Genomic DNA, 19,176 nt, shown 5'->3' on the forward strand with positions numbered 1-19,176 from the left:
GACGTGTCAAAACAGTTCATCGTTGATCATCGTTCATCATTCATCATTCGTGAATTCAGTTCATTAGAGGTGACTATCGTACATCATTCATCATTTACGATGGATCCATCATACATAGAATCGCGGTACCCGGCGGCTGTCGGACATCAGTGACAGGATCACTCATCCACTGTGCCTCATCATCAGCATTTTCATATACGTCTTAAACATTTACATATACTTCGATATCCACAAATAATTCCCATAATTCAAAACATTACCATTTTCATTACTTATAAAAATCATGCACCAATGCAATTTTTCTTAAATCCAAGCATACGACGTATATCTTCTTAAAATCTTAAAATCGTGATCATGATGCATAAACATTTAAAATATCATAAATTTGTGCTTAGGGCACTGTCAGGATCCAAATCTCACCCCGGGTGCAAAATGACCATTTTGCCCCTAGACTTAAAATTTCACGTTTTTACATTTTCCTAATTCCATTGACTCAAACATGTCCTAAATAATTATTTAAGCATATATGAAATTTTCCATATTTTTAATTGGCTTAAATCGATAACCTTTAGATTAATCTTTAAGTATAACATATTAATGCGTTTTAATCCCGAATTAAACCAAACCTTAGCATAAAATTCCCAAATTAAAAACTTAGACCTAATAATTATTTGAGGTTAAATATAATTTTCTATAATTTTATTAAGTTTAAATCTAGACGTTTCAATTAATTTTTTAATTAATGTTTCGTGCGGCGATTAAATCCCGGATAAATCCAAAACTCATTATTTTGATCCGAAGCTTACCAAACTCCTTAAAATGTCTCAAAACATTTTTAAAAGCATTAGTAGACGTAAATCTAGCCCATTTTACAACTTAACCTATTTATTTTAAAACTTGTACCGGGGTCCCGATTTTATCCCGAATCGACTCGAAACTTAACAGAAATTTTCCCAACTTTTTGTCATATCTTAAAAACACTATAATGGTCCTAAAATCTTAATTTTAGACCCTTATATCCACGGCTGATGGTCTAGAATTTGAATGAATCTCTCGGTCCTACCCACTTAAATCACCCTTGTGCACTAACCTCCAAGGTCACGTCCTAGCTCACCACCGACGGTTCAAGCCTCGACTCCACCTTACCTAGACCACCCTAGGACCTTGCTGGACCCACTAGACTCACGGCCCCAGCTACATGCAGGCTGAAACCTGCTGAAAGCCTAGAAACAACACAACCCATCATCCGAGTCCTAGCCCCTTGTAGTTGCACTCGATCAAACGGCCTTGAGGACAGTTCCAGCAGCGGTCAAGGCTCTCTAAACCATGTCTCAGATCCAGCAGGTCCTGGTCCAAGTCTTGGTTCAGTCCTCGCACCGTCGACAAACCAAATCTCTCGATCTTGACCTCACACACCCTCACATGCGCTTGACCGAACGAATTTCCCTCGAGCTTGGCAACCCGAATCTCCAGCACCTATACATAATTAAACACAGCCTGCACAACCCTCTAACATCACTAATTTGACAGCCCCTTGCACAAAAATGGGAAAGACGTGAGTAGTTGATCAAAAGATGCAAGAACATATGCAAAAACCAAAGATTCTTCATGTACAAGGCTGGACCGAGATTTTCACACACGATGCAACATTTAACTGTTAGGTAAGATGGTGGACCCAAAGTATTATGCATGTTTTTCAAATGCTGCAACCAGCAATTCATTTTGAATACGACAACAAGCAGATGAACTTTCAAAGATGGTTGTTGGCAGCTAAGAAAATGCATTTAATTTTCACATGCACGGGAGCTCTATAAATAGAGCTCCCGCATCTCAGTTTTAAAATCATCCCAGAAGCAATTACAAAGCTTCGTATAAGAGAGAAAAAAAAAGAGTTTTTTTTGTTCTCTTGTGTGAGTTAGAGAAAATATTTTCTCGGTTATACTCGGGTTAGGAGTGTGAGATATTTAGTGTATTATTGTATACAATTGTTGTAATATTTCTTTCGGTTATAAAAGATCTGCAGTAGCTCCGTGGACGTATGTAGTGACCCGTTCCAGAATCACCTACTAATCAAGAACTAAGCATGCAACTTAACTTAATTAATAATAATCAGAGATAACAGCGGAAAATACCAACAAATGATAGTTATACAACCCAATCGAAATCAGAAGAACTCAAAATATATTCGGTACAACCATATCGAAATAGAATAGTACTGAAAACTAAACCAACCAGATACTCACTGTCCTCCTCCTGCTCTTCCCGAGCTGTCCAACCTGAGGCCTGCCCCGTGGAAATGGGGACCGAAGATGGTTCGGTAGCACCGAAGGGTTCGGACGATTCGAAGTGGGTTCGGTGGATCCGATCATTAGGTGTCAAGAGTTGATCGACACGTGGGAGTTCGGACGTTCCGAAGTGTAGGTTCGGTGGATCCGATCATGAGGTGTCAAGAGCCGATGGACACGTGGGAGTTCGGACGTTCTAAGTGTAGGTTCGGTGGATCCGATCGTGAGGTGTCAAGAGCTGATGGACACGTAGGAGTTCGGACGTTCCGAAGTAGGTTCGGTGGATCCGAACATAGCCTATAAATAGTGCTCGGATTTCCTCATTTTGTATTGACAATCCTTGAGTTGTGTCTCATATTTGAGAGATTTGGAAGGTTTCTAGGGTTAGTTGCCGGTCGAGCGATAGCCAAGAGCTGCCAGGATTGGTAGTGTAGCGACGCCTGAGTTACGAGGCAATCGACATCAAAGGACTGTCGACGGACGAAGGTAAACCCTAAACCTTTGGTAGTACTAGGGAGTACTGGTTTTGCTAGTTGAGCATGGTAGTATTGTTCATTGGGTGCTTTTGATGCGTAGGCTTGTTCTAGACCTGATTAGCGGTGCTGCGTAAGGCTAGGCTTGCTGTAATAGAGGTACGAAAGTACTATCCGAGATATCCTGGTTGAGTATACATTCTTATATGTGTTGCATGATTATGTGGTGCATTGATATATGTCATATGATGCATGCTATTATGTCACGTTTATTACTGCACGTTGCATTTCATGTTGAGCCGTATCTTCTTCGAGATAGCCTTTACTGTTAAGCTGTATCTCTTTCGAGATAAGCTATATATCTTGTGGGGCCGCTCAGCCCTGTCTTGTCTTGTGGACGCATGGACACCGAGAGTACACAGTGGCCGACGGGTCGGGAGGGCTTCGGTGATCCGGGACATTTTAGGTCCACGTCTGTTCTTGCAGTGGATGCAGTGACCCAGAGGTTGGACCGCGCGGCACTATCCACTTGGTGCCTCTAGACTGAGCATTTTGAGATCTTTTGTGACTCCTGTTTCTTGACTACCCTGGTATCATATCATAGCATGTGCATTTCATATAGGTTTGTATACTCATACTTTTGTACTGGGCGTTCTTATCGCTCACGTCCTCGGTTTTGTTTATCTTGGACACCCCATTTCCACGGGGCAGGCCTCAGGTTGGACAGCTCGGGAAGAGCAGGAGGAGGACAGTGAGTATCTGGTTGGTTTAGTTTTCAGTACTATTCTATTTCGATATGGTTGTACCGAATATATTTTGAGATCTTCTGATTTCGATTGGGTTGTATAACTATCATTTGTTGGTATTTTCCGCTGTTATCTCTGATTATTATTAATTAAGTTAAGTTGCATGCTTAGTTCTTGATTAGTAGGTGATTCTGGAACGGGTCACTACAACGTAGCCTATTTTTGGGTGAACCACGTAAATCTTTTGTTCTTGTTGATTATTTTATTCCGTAATTTTTCGGCAATATTATCATCGTGATCGGCATCACCTCGGGGCAATTCCCCAACAACTGGTATCAGAGCCTTGTTGTAAAAATTCTTAAGAATTCTGAGTATGCTCTGTGGTTGCAGCTTTGTCTGATCTTCCACATCAGAAAAGATTTTTTAGATTTTTTGCTAAGGCTAGAGAAGTGATGGCCGGAGATGATGGATCAGGACCGGGTATCAACAAGTTCGATGGAACAGATTTTTCGTTCTGGCGGTTACAGATAAGAGATTATCTGTACAGTAAGAAGCTGCATCAACCTCTATCAGGAAAGAAACCGGAAAAGATGGAGGATGATGACTGGGAGCTCCTTGACCGACAGGTTTTAGGTGTCATACGATTGACCCTAACAAAGAATGTGGCACATAACGTGGCGGAGGCAAAAACCACAGAAGAGATGATGTCCATTTTATCGGACATGTACGAAAAGCCATCAGCTAACAACAAAGTGCATCTCATGAAGAAGTTATTCAACTTGAAGATGGGAGAAGGTGCTTCGGTGGCTAAACATATCAATGACTTCAACACGATTGTTTCTCAGTTAACATCGGTTGAAATTAATTTTGATGATGAGATTCGTGCTCTTATTCTTTTGGCGTCTTTACCAAATAATTGGGAACCAATGCGGGCAGCGGTTAGAAACTCTGTTGGAAAAAGAAAGCTACAATTCAATGATGTCAGGGATCAAATTCTTGCTGAAGAAGTTCGCAGGATGGATTCGGGTGAAGGAACATCATCGAGATCTGCTCTAAATATCGAGAACAGAGGAAGGGGCAGGAGTAGCGAAAAGAATTCTAACCGATGGCGCGGTAGGTCCAAATCAAGAAATGGAAAAGACAAAATCAACTATGAAAAGAATTTGAAGTGCTGGAGCTGTGGTGAAACTGGTCACTTGAAAAAGAACTGCAGATTAACGAAGAATAATGCCAATGTTGTCACTGAGGAAGTACATGATGCTCTGCTATTATCCATGGAAAGCCCTATTGATTCTTGGGTTATGGACTCGGGAGCTTCGTTTCATACCACTGGTGATCGCGATGTATTTGATAATTACATCGCTGGCGATTACGGAAAAGTTTTCCTGGCTGATGGAAAACCTTTGGAAATTGTTGGTATGGGTGATGTACGAATGAAGATGTCAAATGGATCTGTCTGGAAAATCAACAAAGTCAGGCATGTACCAAAATTGACACGCAATCTGATCTCGGTGGGACAGCTTGATGATGAAGGCCACAATGTGACATTCGGTGATGGTTCCTGGAAAGTGAACAAAGGAGCCATGATTGTTGCTCGAGGAAAGAAAACTGGAACACTGTATATGACTTCCAGTTGCAGAGACACATTAGCAGCTGTGGATGCTGGAGCCAATTCAAGTCTATGGCATTATAGACTTGGACATATGAGTGAGAAGGGAATGAAGATGTTGGTGTCAAAAGGAAAGCTACCAGAATTAAAGACTGTTGAACACCAACTATGTGAAAGCTGTATCTTTGGAAAGCAGAAGAAGGTGAGCTTTTCAAAAGGCGGTAGAGAACCGAAAGCAGCAAAGTTGGAGCTGGTTCATACTGATGTATGGGGGCCATCTCCTGTGACATCCCTTGGAGGCTCGAGATACTATGTCACATTCATTGACGATTCGAGTAGAAAAGTTTGGGTTTATTTTCTGAAAAATAAATCTGATGTTTACGAGACCTTTAAAAGGTGGAAAGCCATGGTGGAGAATGAGACCAACTTGAAGGTGAAGTGCTTACGGTCTGACAATGGTGGAGAATATGAAGATGATGAGCTCAAGAAATATTGTGCACAGAACGGGATCAAAATGGAGAAAACCATTCCTGGTACACCTCAACAAAATGGTGCAGCTGAAAGGATGAACAGGACCTTGAATGAACGTGCAAGGAGCATGAGATTGCATTCTGGATTGCCAAAATCATTCTGGGCTGATGCTGTTAACACTGCAGCATATCTGATCAACAGAGGACCTTCGATACCGCTTGACTGCAGAATACCCGAAGAGGTATGGAGCGGCAAAGAAGTAAACCTTTCTTTCTTGAAAGTGTTTGGATGTCTATCCTATGTTCATATTGATTCAGCAAGCAGAACAAAACTTGATCCTAAATCAAAGAAGTGTTTCTTTATTGATTATGGAGATAATGAATTTGGTTATCGTTTCTGGGATGACCAAAATCGGAAGATCATTCGGAGCAGGGATGTAATATTTAATGAGCAACTTCTGTACAAGGACAAGTCAGACATTGGAGCTGGAGATGAATGTCCTGAAGTCAAGAAAACAGATGAAGTTCCATTGACATATATTCCTGTGAATGAATCGAAAACCAGTAACCAGGAAGATGAAGAAGAAACTGCACAAGATGATGACCCACAAACTCCGGTGATTGAACTCAGGAGATCTTTGAGAACCATTAGACCACCTGAGAGATACTCCCCTGCACTTCACTATATTTTGCTGACAGACAAAGGTGAACCGGAGACCTATGAAGAGACAATGAAAAATGATGATTCAGTCAAGTGGGAGTTGGCCATGGAAGATGAGATGGATTCACTGTCATCCAATCAGACGTGGGAGTTGACAGAACTTCCGCGAGGCAAAAAGGCGTTACATAACAAGTGGGTGTACCAGTTAAAAGAAGAACATGATGGTAGCAAGCGGTACAAGGCAAGACTTGTTGTAAAAGGATTCCAACAACGGGAAGGAATTGATTACACCGAGATTTTCTCCCCGGTGGTTAAATTAACCACTATCAGGACAGTACTTGGAATAGTGGCGAAGGAAGATTTACATTTGGAGCAGTTGGATGTAAAGACTGCGTTTCTTCACGGTGACCTAGATGAAGAAATTTATATGAAACAGCCACAGGGCTTTGAAGTACGGGGAAAAGAGAAAATGGTGTGCAAACTTCAGAAGACCTTGTACGGTCTCAAACAAGCTCCAAGACAGTGGTACAAGAAGTTTGAAGGATTCATGAGTGAAAATGGTTTCCTAAGGTGTCAAGCTGATCATTGCTGTTATGTGAAAAAGTTTGACGGTTCTTATATCATACTACTGCTGTATGTAGATGATATGCTGATAGCTGGAGCTTGTCTGGAAGAAATTGATAAACTCAAGAAAGATTTATCAAAGGAATTTGCCATGAAGGATTTGGGTGCTGCAAAGCAAATCCTTGGAATGAGGATCTTTAGAGACCGGGTGAATGGAATCTTGAAGTTATCTCAAGAAGAGTACGTGAAAAAGGTGGTTAGCAGATTTAATATGGATGAAGCTAAATCTGTGAGTACTTCTTTGGCTAGTCATTTCAAACTAACCAAAGCACAATCACCATCGACGGAGCAGGAGCAGGCTTATATGAATAAGGTTCCTTATGCTTCTGCTGTCGGAAGCCTCATGTATGCAATGGTGTGTAAAAGACCAGACATAGCACATGCAGTGGGAGTTGTGAGCAGGTTTATGAGTAATCCAGGAAAGCAACACTGGGAAGCAGTTAAGTGGATTCTCAGGTATTTGAAAGGTACTGCTAGTTGTTCTTTATGCTTCAGGAGGTCAAAATTGGGCTTACAGGGTTTTGTCGATGCCGATATGGGTGGTGACCTGGATGGCAGGAAAAGTACTACAGGATATGTGTTCACATTAGGTGGTACAGTTGTAAGCTGGGTGTCTAAGCTGCAAAAGATTGTTGCGCTTTCGACTACTGAGGCTGAGTATGTTGCAGTTACAGAAGCTAGCAAGGAGATGATATGGTTGAGATCCTTTCTGGAAGAATTGGGTCAGAAGCTTGAAGATAGCATATTACACTGTGACAGTCAGAGTGCTATTCACTTAGCAAAAAATCCTGTTTATCATGCTAGGACAAAGCATATACAGGTTAGGTACCATTTCATCAGATCAGTACTGGAAGATGGAGTCTTGATGCTTGAGAAGATTCCTGGAAGCCAGAATCCTGCTGATATGCTCACGAAGACAGTAACCACTGACAAACTGAAGTTGTGTTCGACTTCAGTTGGTCTTCAGGAGTAACATTGGAGATATGAGCTGCTGCAATGATGGTGTGAAGGCATGATTGAAATCAAGTCTTCAAGTCGGAGAAATGTTAGGTAAGATGGTGGACCAAAGTATTATGCATGTTTTTCAAATGCTGCAACCAGCAATTCATTTTGAATACGGCAACAAGCAGATGAATTTTCAAAGATGGTTGTTGGCAGCTAAGCAAATGCATTTAATTTTCACATGCACGGGAGCTCTATAAATAGAGCTCCCGCATCTCAGTTTTAAAATCATCCCAGAAGCAATTACAAAGCTTCGTATAAGAGAGAAAAAAAGAGAGTATTTTTTTGTTCTCTTGTGTGAGTTAGAGAAAATATTTTCTCGGTTATACTCGGGTTGGGAGTGTGAGATATTTAGTGTATTATTGTATACACTTGTTGTAATATTTCTTTCGGTTATAAAAGATCTGTAGTAGCTCCGTGGACGTAGCCTATTTTTGGGTGAACCACGTAAATCTTGTGTTCTTGTTGATTATTTTATTCCGCAATTTTTCGGCAATATTATCATCGTGATCGGCATCACCTCGGGCAATTCCCCAACATTAACAGCATGTATACGGCATATGTTATGCAAAAACAAAGGTACAATGCGTGCCTTAGATGTTATAGAAGTAAGGAGATTGAAGAACGAGCGCCCGTTGCAAGAATTGAAGTGACCGAGAGTTGCATCCATGGAGATGCTGAAAACCCACATGAAATGCTGAAGGAGAGAGAGGGGTGTCGGTTGATGTAGAATAATTGGTGTAGGGTAGGTTTAGGTTTAGTTTAAGTGTAGTTTAGGTTAATTAAATTGTATACTAATGGCCTCAATCAAAATAAAAAGGGTTTATTAAAAGTAGGACCATTAAATTCAAACACACTTTTGAAAAATATTTCGTTTTGGAAAGTTTTTGAAAATATTAGCCGAACAATAAAAAAAGTCTCCTGATTCGATAAATTTTGCGTACCGTTAAAAATTATAATCATACGGGTTAAAAATACCCAATAAATCTCAATTATTGAAAAATACTTTTAAAACATCTTATATTAATTAATAAAAATTAATCATGTAATTAAAATAATTTTTTTTAAAATTTCCCCGTCTCCGCTCCTCGTTCGTGCGCGAAATGAAACTTAAAAATTATAGTGCATTAACTTTTAAAATTTCATGAATTAAATCATATCATGCAATAAAAATGCATAAAATGCATAAAAATAATTAAACACAATTAAATAAAATAAACATACATTTTATGTTTTAAAAGAATTTAACAAAATAACAAAAAGTTTTAATAATTTGTATGCATATAGTTCACATGGACTTTTCGATTTTCGAGAAGTTACATGTGAAATGTAAATAAATGCCAGTTTATTAATCTAAAAGAAAAATATATTTACTTCGAAAATTATAAAAGAAAAAGCCAATTCCGAAAATGTGCAATCTACCCCACGAAAATGAAATAATTTTTTAATTTTTTTGGGTTATGGAATCAAATGTCATGTAACAATTGGATGATGATTTATATATTTGGTTTGTTACGAAATTAATTGCCCTATGATGACTTGATCTTTAAAAAGTAATATTTTTTGGATGACTCAAATAAAAGATGTATCTCACAAATAAGAGATCTATCTCACAAAATACGATATGTAAGACTGTCTCATACAAATTTTTGTCAAACGTTAAACGGTATGATGCCTATTAAATTTTCATAGGAGTCAGCGTATATTTTCAATATTTCATAAGAAGATTTGGTGTAAAACCTTATTTCAGACTTTTTTCCCTTCCAAAATGAGAACTTTGTATGAATTATCTATTACTATTATTAAGTGCATGTATGACGTACGGAGAGAAATCCAATGATTTCATGGTCTATAATATATCCATCCATATTTCATGTGCGGAGATACTCTAATTTCTCACCGGACGAATCTGCCCTCCACTGCAAATGGTATTGCGACTCTCTTTTCTTCAATTGCTCGTCTCATCTCTCAAGGCCCCACTAGTTTCGGACACTAGCAAACTCAGCGGCGACGACGCCAATTTCTTCATCGCCTTCGCGCACTCGCCAGACGTATAATCCAGTTCTGTCTTCTCCAATTATTATGCTTTTGCTATTCGACGGCTTGGATCAATAGCGGTTTGTATGTTTTTCCCAATTTCTGTCTTGTTTTCTTGTCGGTTTTATGTCAGAGGGATTCGTGCCTTTTTGCACTCCGAGAATGTTACGCATGTTGATTATGGGTCTCTGATTGAGCATCTTTATTCAGTTTAATTTGATTGCCACCTTTGATGAATGAAGCTAGTATCACTTCAATGTCAGTAGTTTTTTTAGCCTTATTAGATTAGTCCAAATTTTCTGGCGCAGTACCTTTTTTTAATTTGCCTGGCTAATCATGGCCGGAGACATTCTGTCTCCCAGGTGCTAAATCTGGATGCAGTTATAATCATGGTTCGCCGGAACGGTTGCGGTGCTTGGAACGGCAACGACCGTTCCAGTTCCAATGTTATGTTGCGGAACGGTTGCGAAACGGTTGTATAAAAAAATTAATAAATTCAAAAAATTAGTAAAAAAATTTAAATATAAATTACATCATACCAAAAAATAAAATATATGAAGTTATTACAAATTAATATATCAATACAAAACTATTTTATAATAATAGCACAATAAGAAATACACACTAAAAATTATAACATACCAAAGCTAATACCATGAAGAGTGACGCAGATGAGCGAGATCATTGTTAGAGTGACGCGGATGAGCGAGATCATTGTCATATTCTTCATCACTATCTCGTAGATTAAATTGATTTCGAACATTTGGATATTGACGTGATTGTTCATATGGATATTGATTAGATTGAGATGACGAAAGACATTAGAATGGAATGACTGATTTTATAATAGTATTTCGTCACGACGATTATAATATTCGAATCCACGATACACAGTAGTACTATCAACTGTACTTGAAGATCTATACTCGGGACCATGACCTCCAACACCATGTCATATAGATGATGAAAACAAACATGTATATAGAAAGATACCTGTAAATGCTATATAATCGAGACTTATATCATAAAGAATGACATGGAGGAACAAAATCATTAGTGTATTCTTCTTTGAGATTCAGTTGGGAAAATTGATCTCCACGATATAGACCAGGCTTAGCGACGGTTTTACTAAAACCGTTGCTATATTCGCGACGGTTTTATTAAAACCGTCGCCGATTTATCGGCAACGGTTAAATAAACCGTCGCTACAGAAAACCGTCGCTATTAGCGACGGTTAAAACTAAAACCGTCGCTAATTGCGTTCCCATTTCGTTCAACCGTTCCATCTCCGTTTTCCACCGTTATATCGCTTACGAAACGCCGCTACAAGTCATCTACCGATCCACCCCGGAACTTTGGAACGGCAAAGGCCGTTCCCGTTCCGGAACAGCCGTTCCCGTTCCGGAACGGCCGTTCCGGTGGCAACACGGCCGTTCCGGCGAACCATACTTGCATGAGAGCAGATTAGTAACCGAAAGCAAGAGGGGCTTTGGGTATTGGAAACATCTGTTTGAGGAATAAAGCTCTTTTGGGGAAATGATGGTGGAGGTGTTCTATCGAAGTTGAGCCGTTGAGCCGTTATGAAGAAAGCGATAGTGAGCAAATATGGATTGCAAGATAATGGTTGGGATGATGGTTTAGTAAGGAATGTTACATTTAAAAGCCCATGAAAGTTTATTTCTAGAATATATATGGCTTTTCATCCGTTAGTGAGGGCTATGGTTAAAAGGGGTAACAAAATCAGATTTTGGAAGGATAGGTGGTGGGGGATTCGTCTTTCAAGGAGCTATATCCTTGTTTATTTCAGATATCATTAATTCATAATAAGCATATCTCACATTTTGTTCAGTCGGAGGAATTTTCTCTTTCTTCCGTTCTATCTTGGGATTTTCATTTTCGGAGAAACTTGAGGATGAAGAAATGCATGATTTGAGCTCTTTGCTAGGGTCTTCAGAGAATGTTAGGTTGGTTGAGGAGAGTGTTAGGGTTTTTTTTCCAGATAAATCATTTCCGATCAATGGTTTTCTTTCTTTCCTCTATTTCATGTTATTTGGACCAAAGGTTCAAGTATTCTCGTGAACGGCGGTTCTGGGTAAGTTCAACTTGTGATGTCATGTAAAAGAGGTGGCCTACTTGTGTTCTTTGTCCGAGCTAGTGTGCTTTGTTGGAGAGATGTGGAGACCCGGGATTATATACTTATACATTGTCTTTTTACGAACTATCTTTGGTTCAGAGCTTTGGAGGAGTTGGGTTTGGTCTGGGTAGTTCCAAGATCTTTGCACAAACTTTTTGGTGCAGATCTTGGACGCGAACTTGGCAAACAAGTTATAATTTTTTGGACTGTGGTGGTTCATTGTGTTTGCTGGTCAATTTGGTTGGAGCGGTATAAAAAGATTTTTGACAATCTAAAATCCATCTGGATTGAGGAGCCTTTAGAATTTAAAAATTTATCTATATTAGATTTAGTGACGGATTGGAGTTATATTTGTAGTTGATGGGATCGGTGCTTTTGTTTTTTTCTATCTTGTGGATTTCTTATCCGCTGTTTGTAACTTTCAGTTTTTATTTTTTTAATGTAATATTGTTTTTTATTAAAAAAGAAAATTTGAATGCTTGACCTCCCCTTATCCTCAAGGTGCTTTACTGTCGTCATACCCGTGTAACACCCTATTCTCTCCGGTGATTGACCATTAGACATTCTTATGTTTCTGTTTTTTAATCATTCCATAGATAAAATTTGCAAATGTTTTGAAGCGATGATGTAAATTGTGAGAGTAAAGTTTTGCCAGCTTCTACACGTGATGAATATTGTCTCTTCTACTTTGGTATTGGTATATAAATATAGGTGTTTCAATATTGTCTCTTCTACTTTGTTATTGGCATATAAATATAGGTGTTTCTTCTTTTGTGATTTAAGTAGTTGTGGTAATCATACATCTACACTTTCTTTAATTAGTAGGTGCTATACTTGCACTTCTTTGTCAAGAGGAGGTTTGGGCATGCGCCAAATTCAAAATCTTTGTTGTGCAAGATTAAGAAATTCAGGTTCATTGTTTCTAATGCAAAAAATGTTTCGAGGGTTATTGACATGGTATTGGTTGGTGAGATTTTACATCTAAAATTTATATTATATTAAGAGTCAAAATATCAATTTTTATCGTAAAAACTTTTCTTATGATTGGTGAACTTGCTGACTCCAAACGAGGATCAATCTGTGCTTGTTTAAAATATGTGATCTTCTTTACTCAGGGACTAGCTATTGCTTGACGTGAATGGATTTTGAGATTGACGATGAAATAAATGGTGAGGTGTTGGGAAGTTCTATTCATTTTGAAACAAGAACAGACAACAGGAATGTTATAGCGGGAAGTTCTAATGATGGGATCCAGCAAGGACTGGATGTTAAGGTGGATGAAGAGTCCTCCAAAAGGGAATTATTTCAATTTGAAGATCTGCAAGCTGTTAACTGTTCAGGTCCTAGTGATGATCCTTGTGTGGGGCTGGAGTTTGAATCTGAGGCAGCAGCACACGCATTTTACAATGCATATGCAACAAGGGAGGGTTTTGTGATCCGTGTGAGCAAGCTTTCTCGATCCAGGCGTGATGGATCAGCCATTGGTCGGGCGCTTGTTTGCAACAAGGAAGGATTCAGAACACCTGACAAGCGTGAGAAAGTTGTACGGCAGAGGATGGAAACACGGGTTGGTTGCAGAGCAATGATTTTGGTCAGGAAAGTGAGTTCTGGCCGATGGGCTGTCACAAAATTTGTAAAGGAGCACACACATCCACTAACTCCTGGTAAGGGTCGTAGAGATCTCATATGTGATCAATATCCCAATGAACATGATAAAATCCGGGAACTATCAATGCAGCTGGCTGTTGAGAAAAAGAAAGTTGCTATGTATAAAAGGCATTTGGAAATTATTTTTGAACACATTGAGGAACATAATCAATCTCTTTCGAAGAAAACTCAAGGCATTGTGAACAGTGTCAAGGAAATGGAATCTGAAGAGTGACTGCCCTTGATGTTACTAAAACTCAGTATTAATGTCGCTTGCTGATGGTACAGAGACAATATTTGTTGTGCATAATGCTGCTGGATGAAAAATTAACTGGAATTTGGGTTGATTGGTTCTTACAGCTGATTTCTGGCCACAAACCACAAGCCAAAACTAGATTATAAATCGGTTCAATATGCAGTCACATCCCCGTCATATCCGAGTACATGTACTGCAAAAAGTTGGGCAGAGTGTGTGCCTACAGTGTCAACTCGGTGTCATGCCATGGTGAGTGTTTCAAAACATTTTGTGAGTTTTTTACATCTTTCAAGAAAATATTACTATTACTCAGTACAAAAAAGGGTTGCATGTTAGTTTTCTATTATATTTAATATTTGTTAGATCTCCATGCATAACTTTCTGCGACCCTTTTTACTTTTGCTAAAATAAACCTTTGAAATTCCTTTTTATAGCTATCATGTCAATGATCCGCATCAACGGCATCCACTGTCCGACCTGAGGTATTACTCTTCCTGCATGATATTCACTTTCCAGTTTTCCGAATTTTGCTTTGATGGCTTTTTTGGTTCTTTATTGTGTTATGGTTTACTTGTTCTGATGCCTAATAATTCGTATGCACTGCATAATACCGTGATTCAGTATGACCAGTGAATCTTCTTTTGATCACCTGCATAGAGGAGCAGTGTTTTCAGTCGTACATTTTACATTATTTTCTCGTACTGTTCCCAAATGTATGCACATAAGTCTCATATTGCTTATCTTTCTTAACTGAAAATTTTATCCGGAATTAAGCTGTAAATTCTCCTATCTATGCTCTGTTGGCAAGGTTGAAGACCTATTGTCTTTGGTCCTAATTAGATAATGATCTGATCTACAGTTTCTGATTTGTTGTTGGCTCATTGCAGTGAGAGGCTCCTAGCAGTATATGTCCTTTCTGAGCATCCTTTCTTGTTCTATCTGGAGTTTGTTAAGTATCTTGATGATGGATCCTATGACGGCTTTAACTGGACTTTATAAACTACTGCGTCAATTTCATTGTCTATTACTTGATTTTTTTAGGCCAGATAACATGTTGCTGATGAAGGTGCATGCATCTGATTCAAGTCGCCCACAATTGTATTTTCAAAGATTATAGAACATTTTGCGCTACATTTTGAGCAGTACTTTGTAATGTTAGCCATGCATTTTGCGGTTGAATATATTGTCCAACCATGCCTTGTAATAGAATTAATATTAGAAGATCTGGACATATAACTATTTACCTAGATTCAATGCATTTCAAAACTTTTGCTTGTTTGATCTTGTTAACTTTGCCTCACTTTCCAAATGTTCTTCCCATGTTTATAGTTTAGAAGGATTATCGATGTATGAATTATGACCATTGTGTTGGATATGTGACAATGCTTCAAATAATGTAATGATCGACACAATGTTGAGACTGGCGATTGTACTGGATTGCCAAGAAATAAAGTTGGATTGTTGAATGCATGGTTCGCCGGAACGGCCGTGTTGCCACCGGAACGGCCGTTCCGGAACGGGAACGGCCTTTGCCGTTCCAAAGTTCCGGGGTGGGTCGGTAGATGACCGCAGCGATATAACGGTGGAAAACGGAGATGGAACGGTTGAACGGAACGCAATTAGCGACGGTTTTAGCTTTACCCGTCGCTAAGTTTCTGTATTGAGCGACGGTTTATTTAACCGTCGCTGATGTAAATCGGCGACGGTTTTAATAAAACCGTCGCAAATATAGCGACGGTTTAAGTAAAACCGTCGCTAATCCTGGTCATCGTGGATGGAGATTAATCCGGAATGATTTATTAAATTAATCGAGATGATTATAGACGGAACGGATCGGACTAGGACACATGATAAAGGTGTGAAATGTGTGTGCAAGAAGTGAGAGGGCGCACATGCGCGTGGAGTCTTGCGCGAGATTGGCAGCACCTTTCGCGCACATGCGCGGATGAAGTCGCGCACATGCGCGGAGGTGGCCGAGGCATGCGCGCACATGCGCGGACGGACTGCGCGCATATGCGCGTAGCGTCCCGAGCCATGGGCGCATATGCGCGGAAAGCGTCGCGCATATGCGCGCGGCATGCATTTGGTCGAATCGCCACTTGTCTCTTGGAATGCGTGAGATGTATATATATATATATATATCAGCATGCAAAATCTTCAGAAAAGGGGAAAGAAATCGAGGGTTAGGGAAAAGCTTTGTTCTTTTTCTTTAGAAATTGATTTACGAGCAAATCGTTTATCTGAATTGGAATCCGACTTCGGTACTGTGTTCCTATCAACGCAGGCTACAACTGGACGTAAGTTTTATTACGTTTAGACAAGATTTGATTTTATGATGTTGTTAGAATTGAATATGATTCGGATATGGTGTTTCTACTACCGTAGATATTATAGAATCGAAGTCAGATTTAGAAATAGACTAGTTATGGTATTGTTATGCATTTAGAGTTGATTGATTGAGATTGCTATCAGAATTATGCTGTTATTCATTTTACAAGGTACAGATACTAAAGTTATAGATAATTCTGGTAGTGTAATTGTGATGTTAAGACTGACGGGATTACAAGACTGTAGCGTTATGCCGTCCAAACATCAGTTGGTACAGATTGATCAGATTCAGTATTGGTTTCGGTTATCTTGTAATATGGTGGATACGAATCAGATTATAGTTTATTCAGATATTAACCAGACAGATGTTGAATTGGATTACACATTGATACAGTGTATTGATTATTGTCATTTCAGATCAGATATGGACAAATTCGACTTCGAGACTTCGTCTTCATCAGACGGGGACGACAAAGGTATAATTCATGTGATATTCGGGAAGAACAACTCAATTGAGATCGCGTTGAGTTGCCCACTAAATCACATACTATACTCTTGTTATGTTTTATATGATTATGCTATGATTATAAATTGTTATTCATGCATTAAGTTAGGACAGTCTGGAGATCAGGCAGACTCTAGACGTTCGGCGATATCTCAGCTTAGGGGAAGATCACCTCCCCTATTGTAGATGTGGATACAGATCAGGCCGAAGTCTAGGAATAAGACGTACAGCACCTCGATTGGTAGGGTAGGTGACAACCAGTGACGTCTTATTCACCCCGGGATCCCTAGAGTTACAGATCGAGTCGAGTCTAGACATGGTTTGATTAGGACTGCATGCTTATATAGATGTGGCTCCTAGATCATGGGACCCATCGTTATTGCTTCCAGTTGTGCTAGCATGTTTTTATGATTTAGATTGGTTATATGCATGTTTAGCTGATTTGAAGTGCATGCTTGTTGTGATTAGATTTCATAGCTTATGAAATCTAATGTTTTGATTTTATTCATGACAGCATGTTTCATGAACTATTTTATGTATATACATGTTTACCATGTTTTATACTGGGATTTATTTCTCACCGGAGTTATCCGGCTGTTGTCTTGTTTTGTATGTGTGCATGACAACAGGAGGGGCTGAATCAGGGTCAAGAAGATGAGGAGAGAAGACGAGTATAGCGTGGTGATTCCGGACTTGGAGTAGACTTGGTGTTTCTACTTGAACTCTAGTAGTGAAACCTTAGATTAGATTGTTGTATATAATTGTACTTTTAAATATTGAAATGTATTTTCTATATAGAGATGTATATAGTTTAGATTCCATTACCTTCCGCAGTTTTTATTTAAAACGAAAAATTTTTAGACCCTGTTTATCAGAACCGATAATTAAATCCCAACTATGATTAAGAAGATGATTAGCGTCCGGGTCCCCACAACAGGTGGTATCAGAGCATTAGGTTATAGAGCTGAAGGTTCCTAGAGCTGATAGTTCCTTTAGCTATAGATTTTTTAGCGATAGATCTTTTAGAGATAGAAAAGATTGAGCGGGGTAGATGAATTTTCTTTCCTTGCATGTGTGTGCTAGCATGAGACTATGTGTTACTGCTTTAAGATACATGGCTACCTGACTATTTGATTTAAATTGGTATTATGTATTCTTGAGTATGAATCAGATCGGATTCATGATCAGCAGTAAGATGATCATGATCAGAAAAAGATTGGCACAGATTTGTAGTATTGGGTTACTAATGTTTGTGGTAATCAGATATACCTCCCCGAAGGATTTTGGAAACAGGCAGTACATCGTATGAGCAGCCATATATACCAGAACCGCAGATAGATGTGTCAGCGACTCCGATGGAAACCAAATTGGCAGAATTTCAGTTATTTCAGCCGCCGATTCTGAGTGGTACAGAGACGCCTGAAACGTGTCAGCACTGGGTTGAGGACATAGAGATATTGTTTGATCTACTGGATTGTACAGATGACCAAAGAGTTAAATTGGTATTTCACCAATTACAAGAGGCTGCCAGAAGTTGGTGGATTACAATCAAAAGAGTATTAGCACTACGTGGTACTGTGATCACGTGGGAAGTCTTCAAGACTGAATTCTATCAAAGATTTTTCTCCGCCTCGTACCGAGAAGACAAGAAAGCAGAGTTTGAGAATTTAAGTCAAGGTCAATTGAATATTGATGATTATGCTGCTAAATTTTCTACTCTGTTGCGTTTTGCTCCTCATATGGCTAGGGATGATGAAGCTGTAGTGAATCAATTCATTAGAGGATTGAATTCTGAGATAGTTGCATTCATGAATCTACAGCGACCCTATCACTTTGCTGATGTCTTGAGTAAAGCAAAGAGAGCAGAAGAGAGTCTGATTCGACAATTAACGAGGTTGTGTGTGAAGCAACCCCAGACACCACAATCCCCTTCGGGATTTGAACGTGGCAGCACGAGTGGAAAGCAAGATTTGCTGAAAGCTCGAAAGAAGTCATTCAAGAAGTTAGGCAGTGGTTCCTCCAGTTCCAGTGGTTCCAGTCCGAGTTATACTGGAGTCTATTGCGCTAGGTGTGGAGGGAGACATCCCACCGAACAATGCCAGGGAGTGACTGGTAGATGCAATATCTGCGGACAGCATGGGCATTTTGCTAGAGAGTGTCCTCAGAAGGGTTCCCAAAGATTCTGGGGAGCAGGACCATCGGGTGGCAATGCGTGAAAAACAGACCCAGTAGTTACAACAGGTACCATTCTTTATGATTATATTGCATACGTATTGATATATACTAATGCATTCGTTATGAGTATCTGTGAATGAGTAGTATGGAGATATGCTATATCTGTTGGGTCTGTGTATACTGTAGTATTGATTCCTTGGCTGTTGAGAAATATGTTGATATCA

General features: G+C 39.3%; 1 protein-coding gene across 8 annotated transcripts; it reads left to right on the top strand.

The window, feature by feature from the left end:
* Positions 1-9,736: 9,736 nt before the first annotated feature.
* LOC140830836 (protein FAR1-RELATED SEQUENCE 1-like) lies at positions 9,737-15,275 on the top strand. 8 transcript variants are annotated; one of them, XR_012117684.1, is made up of 5 exons: positions 9,737-9,991; positions 12,864-13,008; positions 13,157-14,193; positions 14,379-14,426; positions 14,986-15,275. XR_012117684.1 is itself a non-coding variant. In XM_073194349.1 (2 exons), exon 2 carries the CDS (start codon positions 13,180-13,182, stop codon positions 13,921-13,923), a length of 744 nt encoding a protein of 247 aa, XP_073050450.1. In that variant the 5' UTR covers positions 9,737-9,987; positions 13,157-13,179; the 3' UTR covers positions 13,924-14,211. The 8 variants fall into 8 exon arrangements, 1 of the variants encoding a protein (XP_073050450.1); XR_012117685.1 differs by having other exon boundaries at positions 12,867-13,008; XR_012117686.1 differs by having other exon boundaries at positions 9,737-9,987.
* Positions 15,276-19,176: the final 3,901 nt, after the last annotated feature.

Source organism: Primulina eburnea, chromosome 4 (assembly GCF_022965805.1).
Source record: "Primulina eburnea isolate SZY01 chromosome 4, ASM2296580v1, whole genome shotgun sequence".
Classification (NCBI taxonomy): Eukaryota; Viridiplantae; Streptophyta; class Magnoliopsida; order Lamiales; family Gesneriaceae; genus Primulina; species Primulina eburnea.

Excerpts from the sequence above, each read along its gene's own strand:
- LOC140830836 (XM_073194349.1), top strand. The coding sequence starts at position 13,180 with ATGGATTTTGAGATTGACGATGAAATAAATGGTGAGGTGTTGGGAAGT.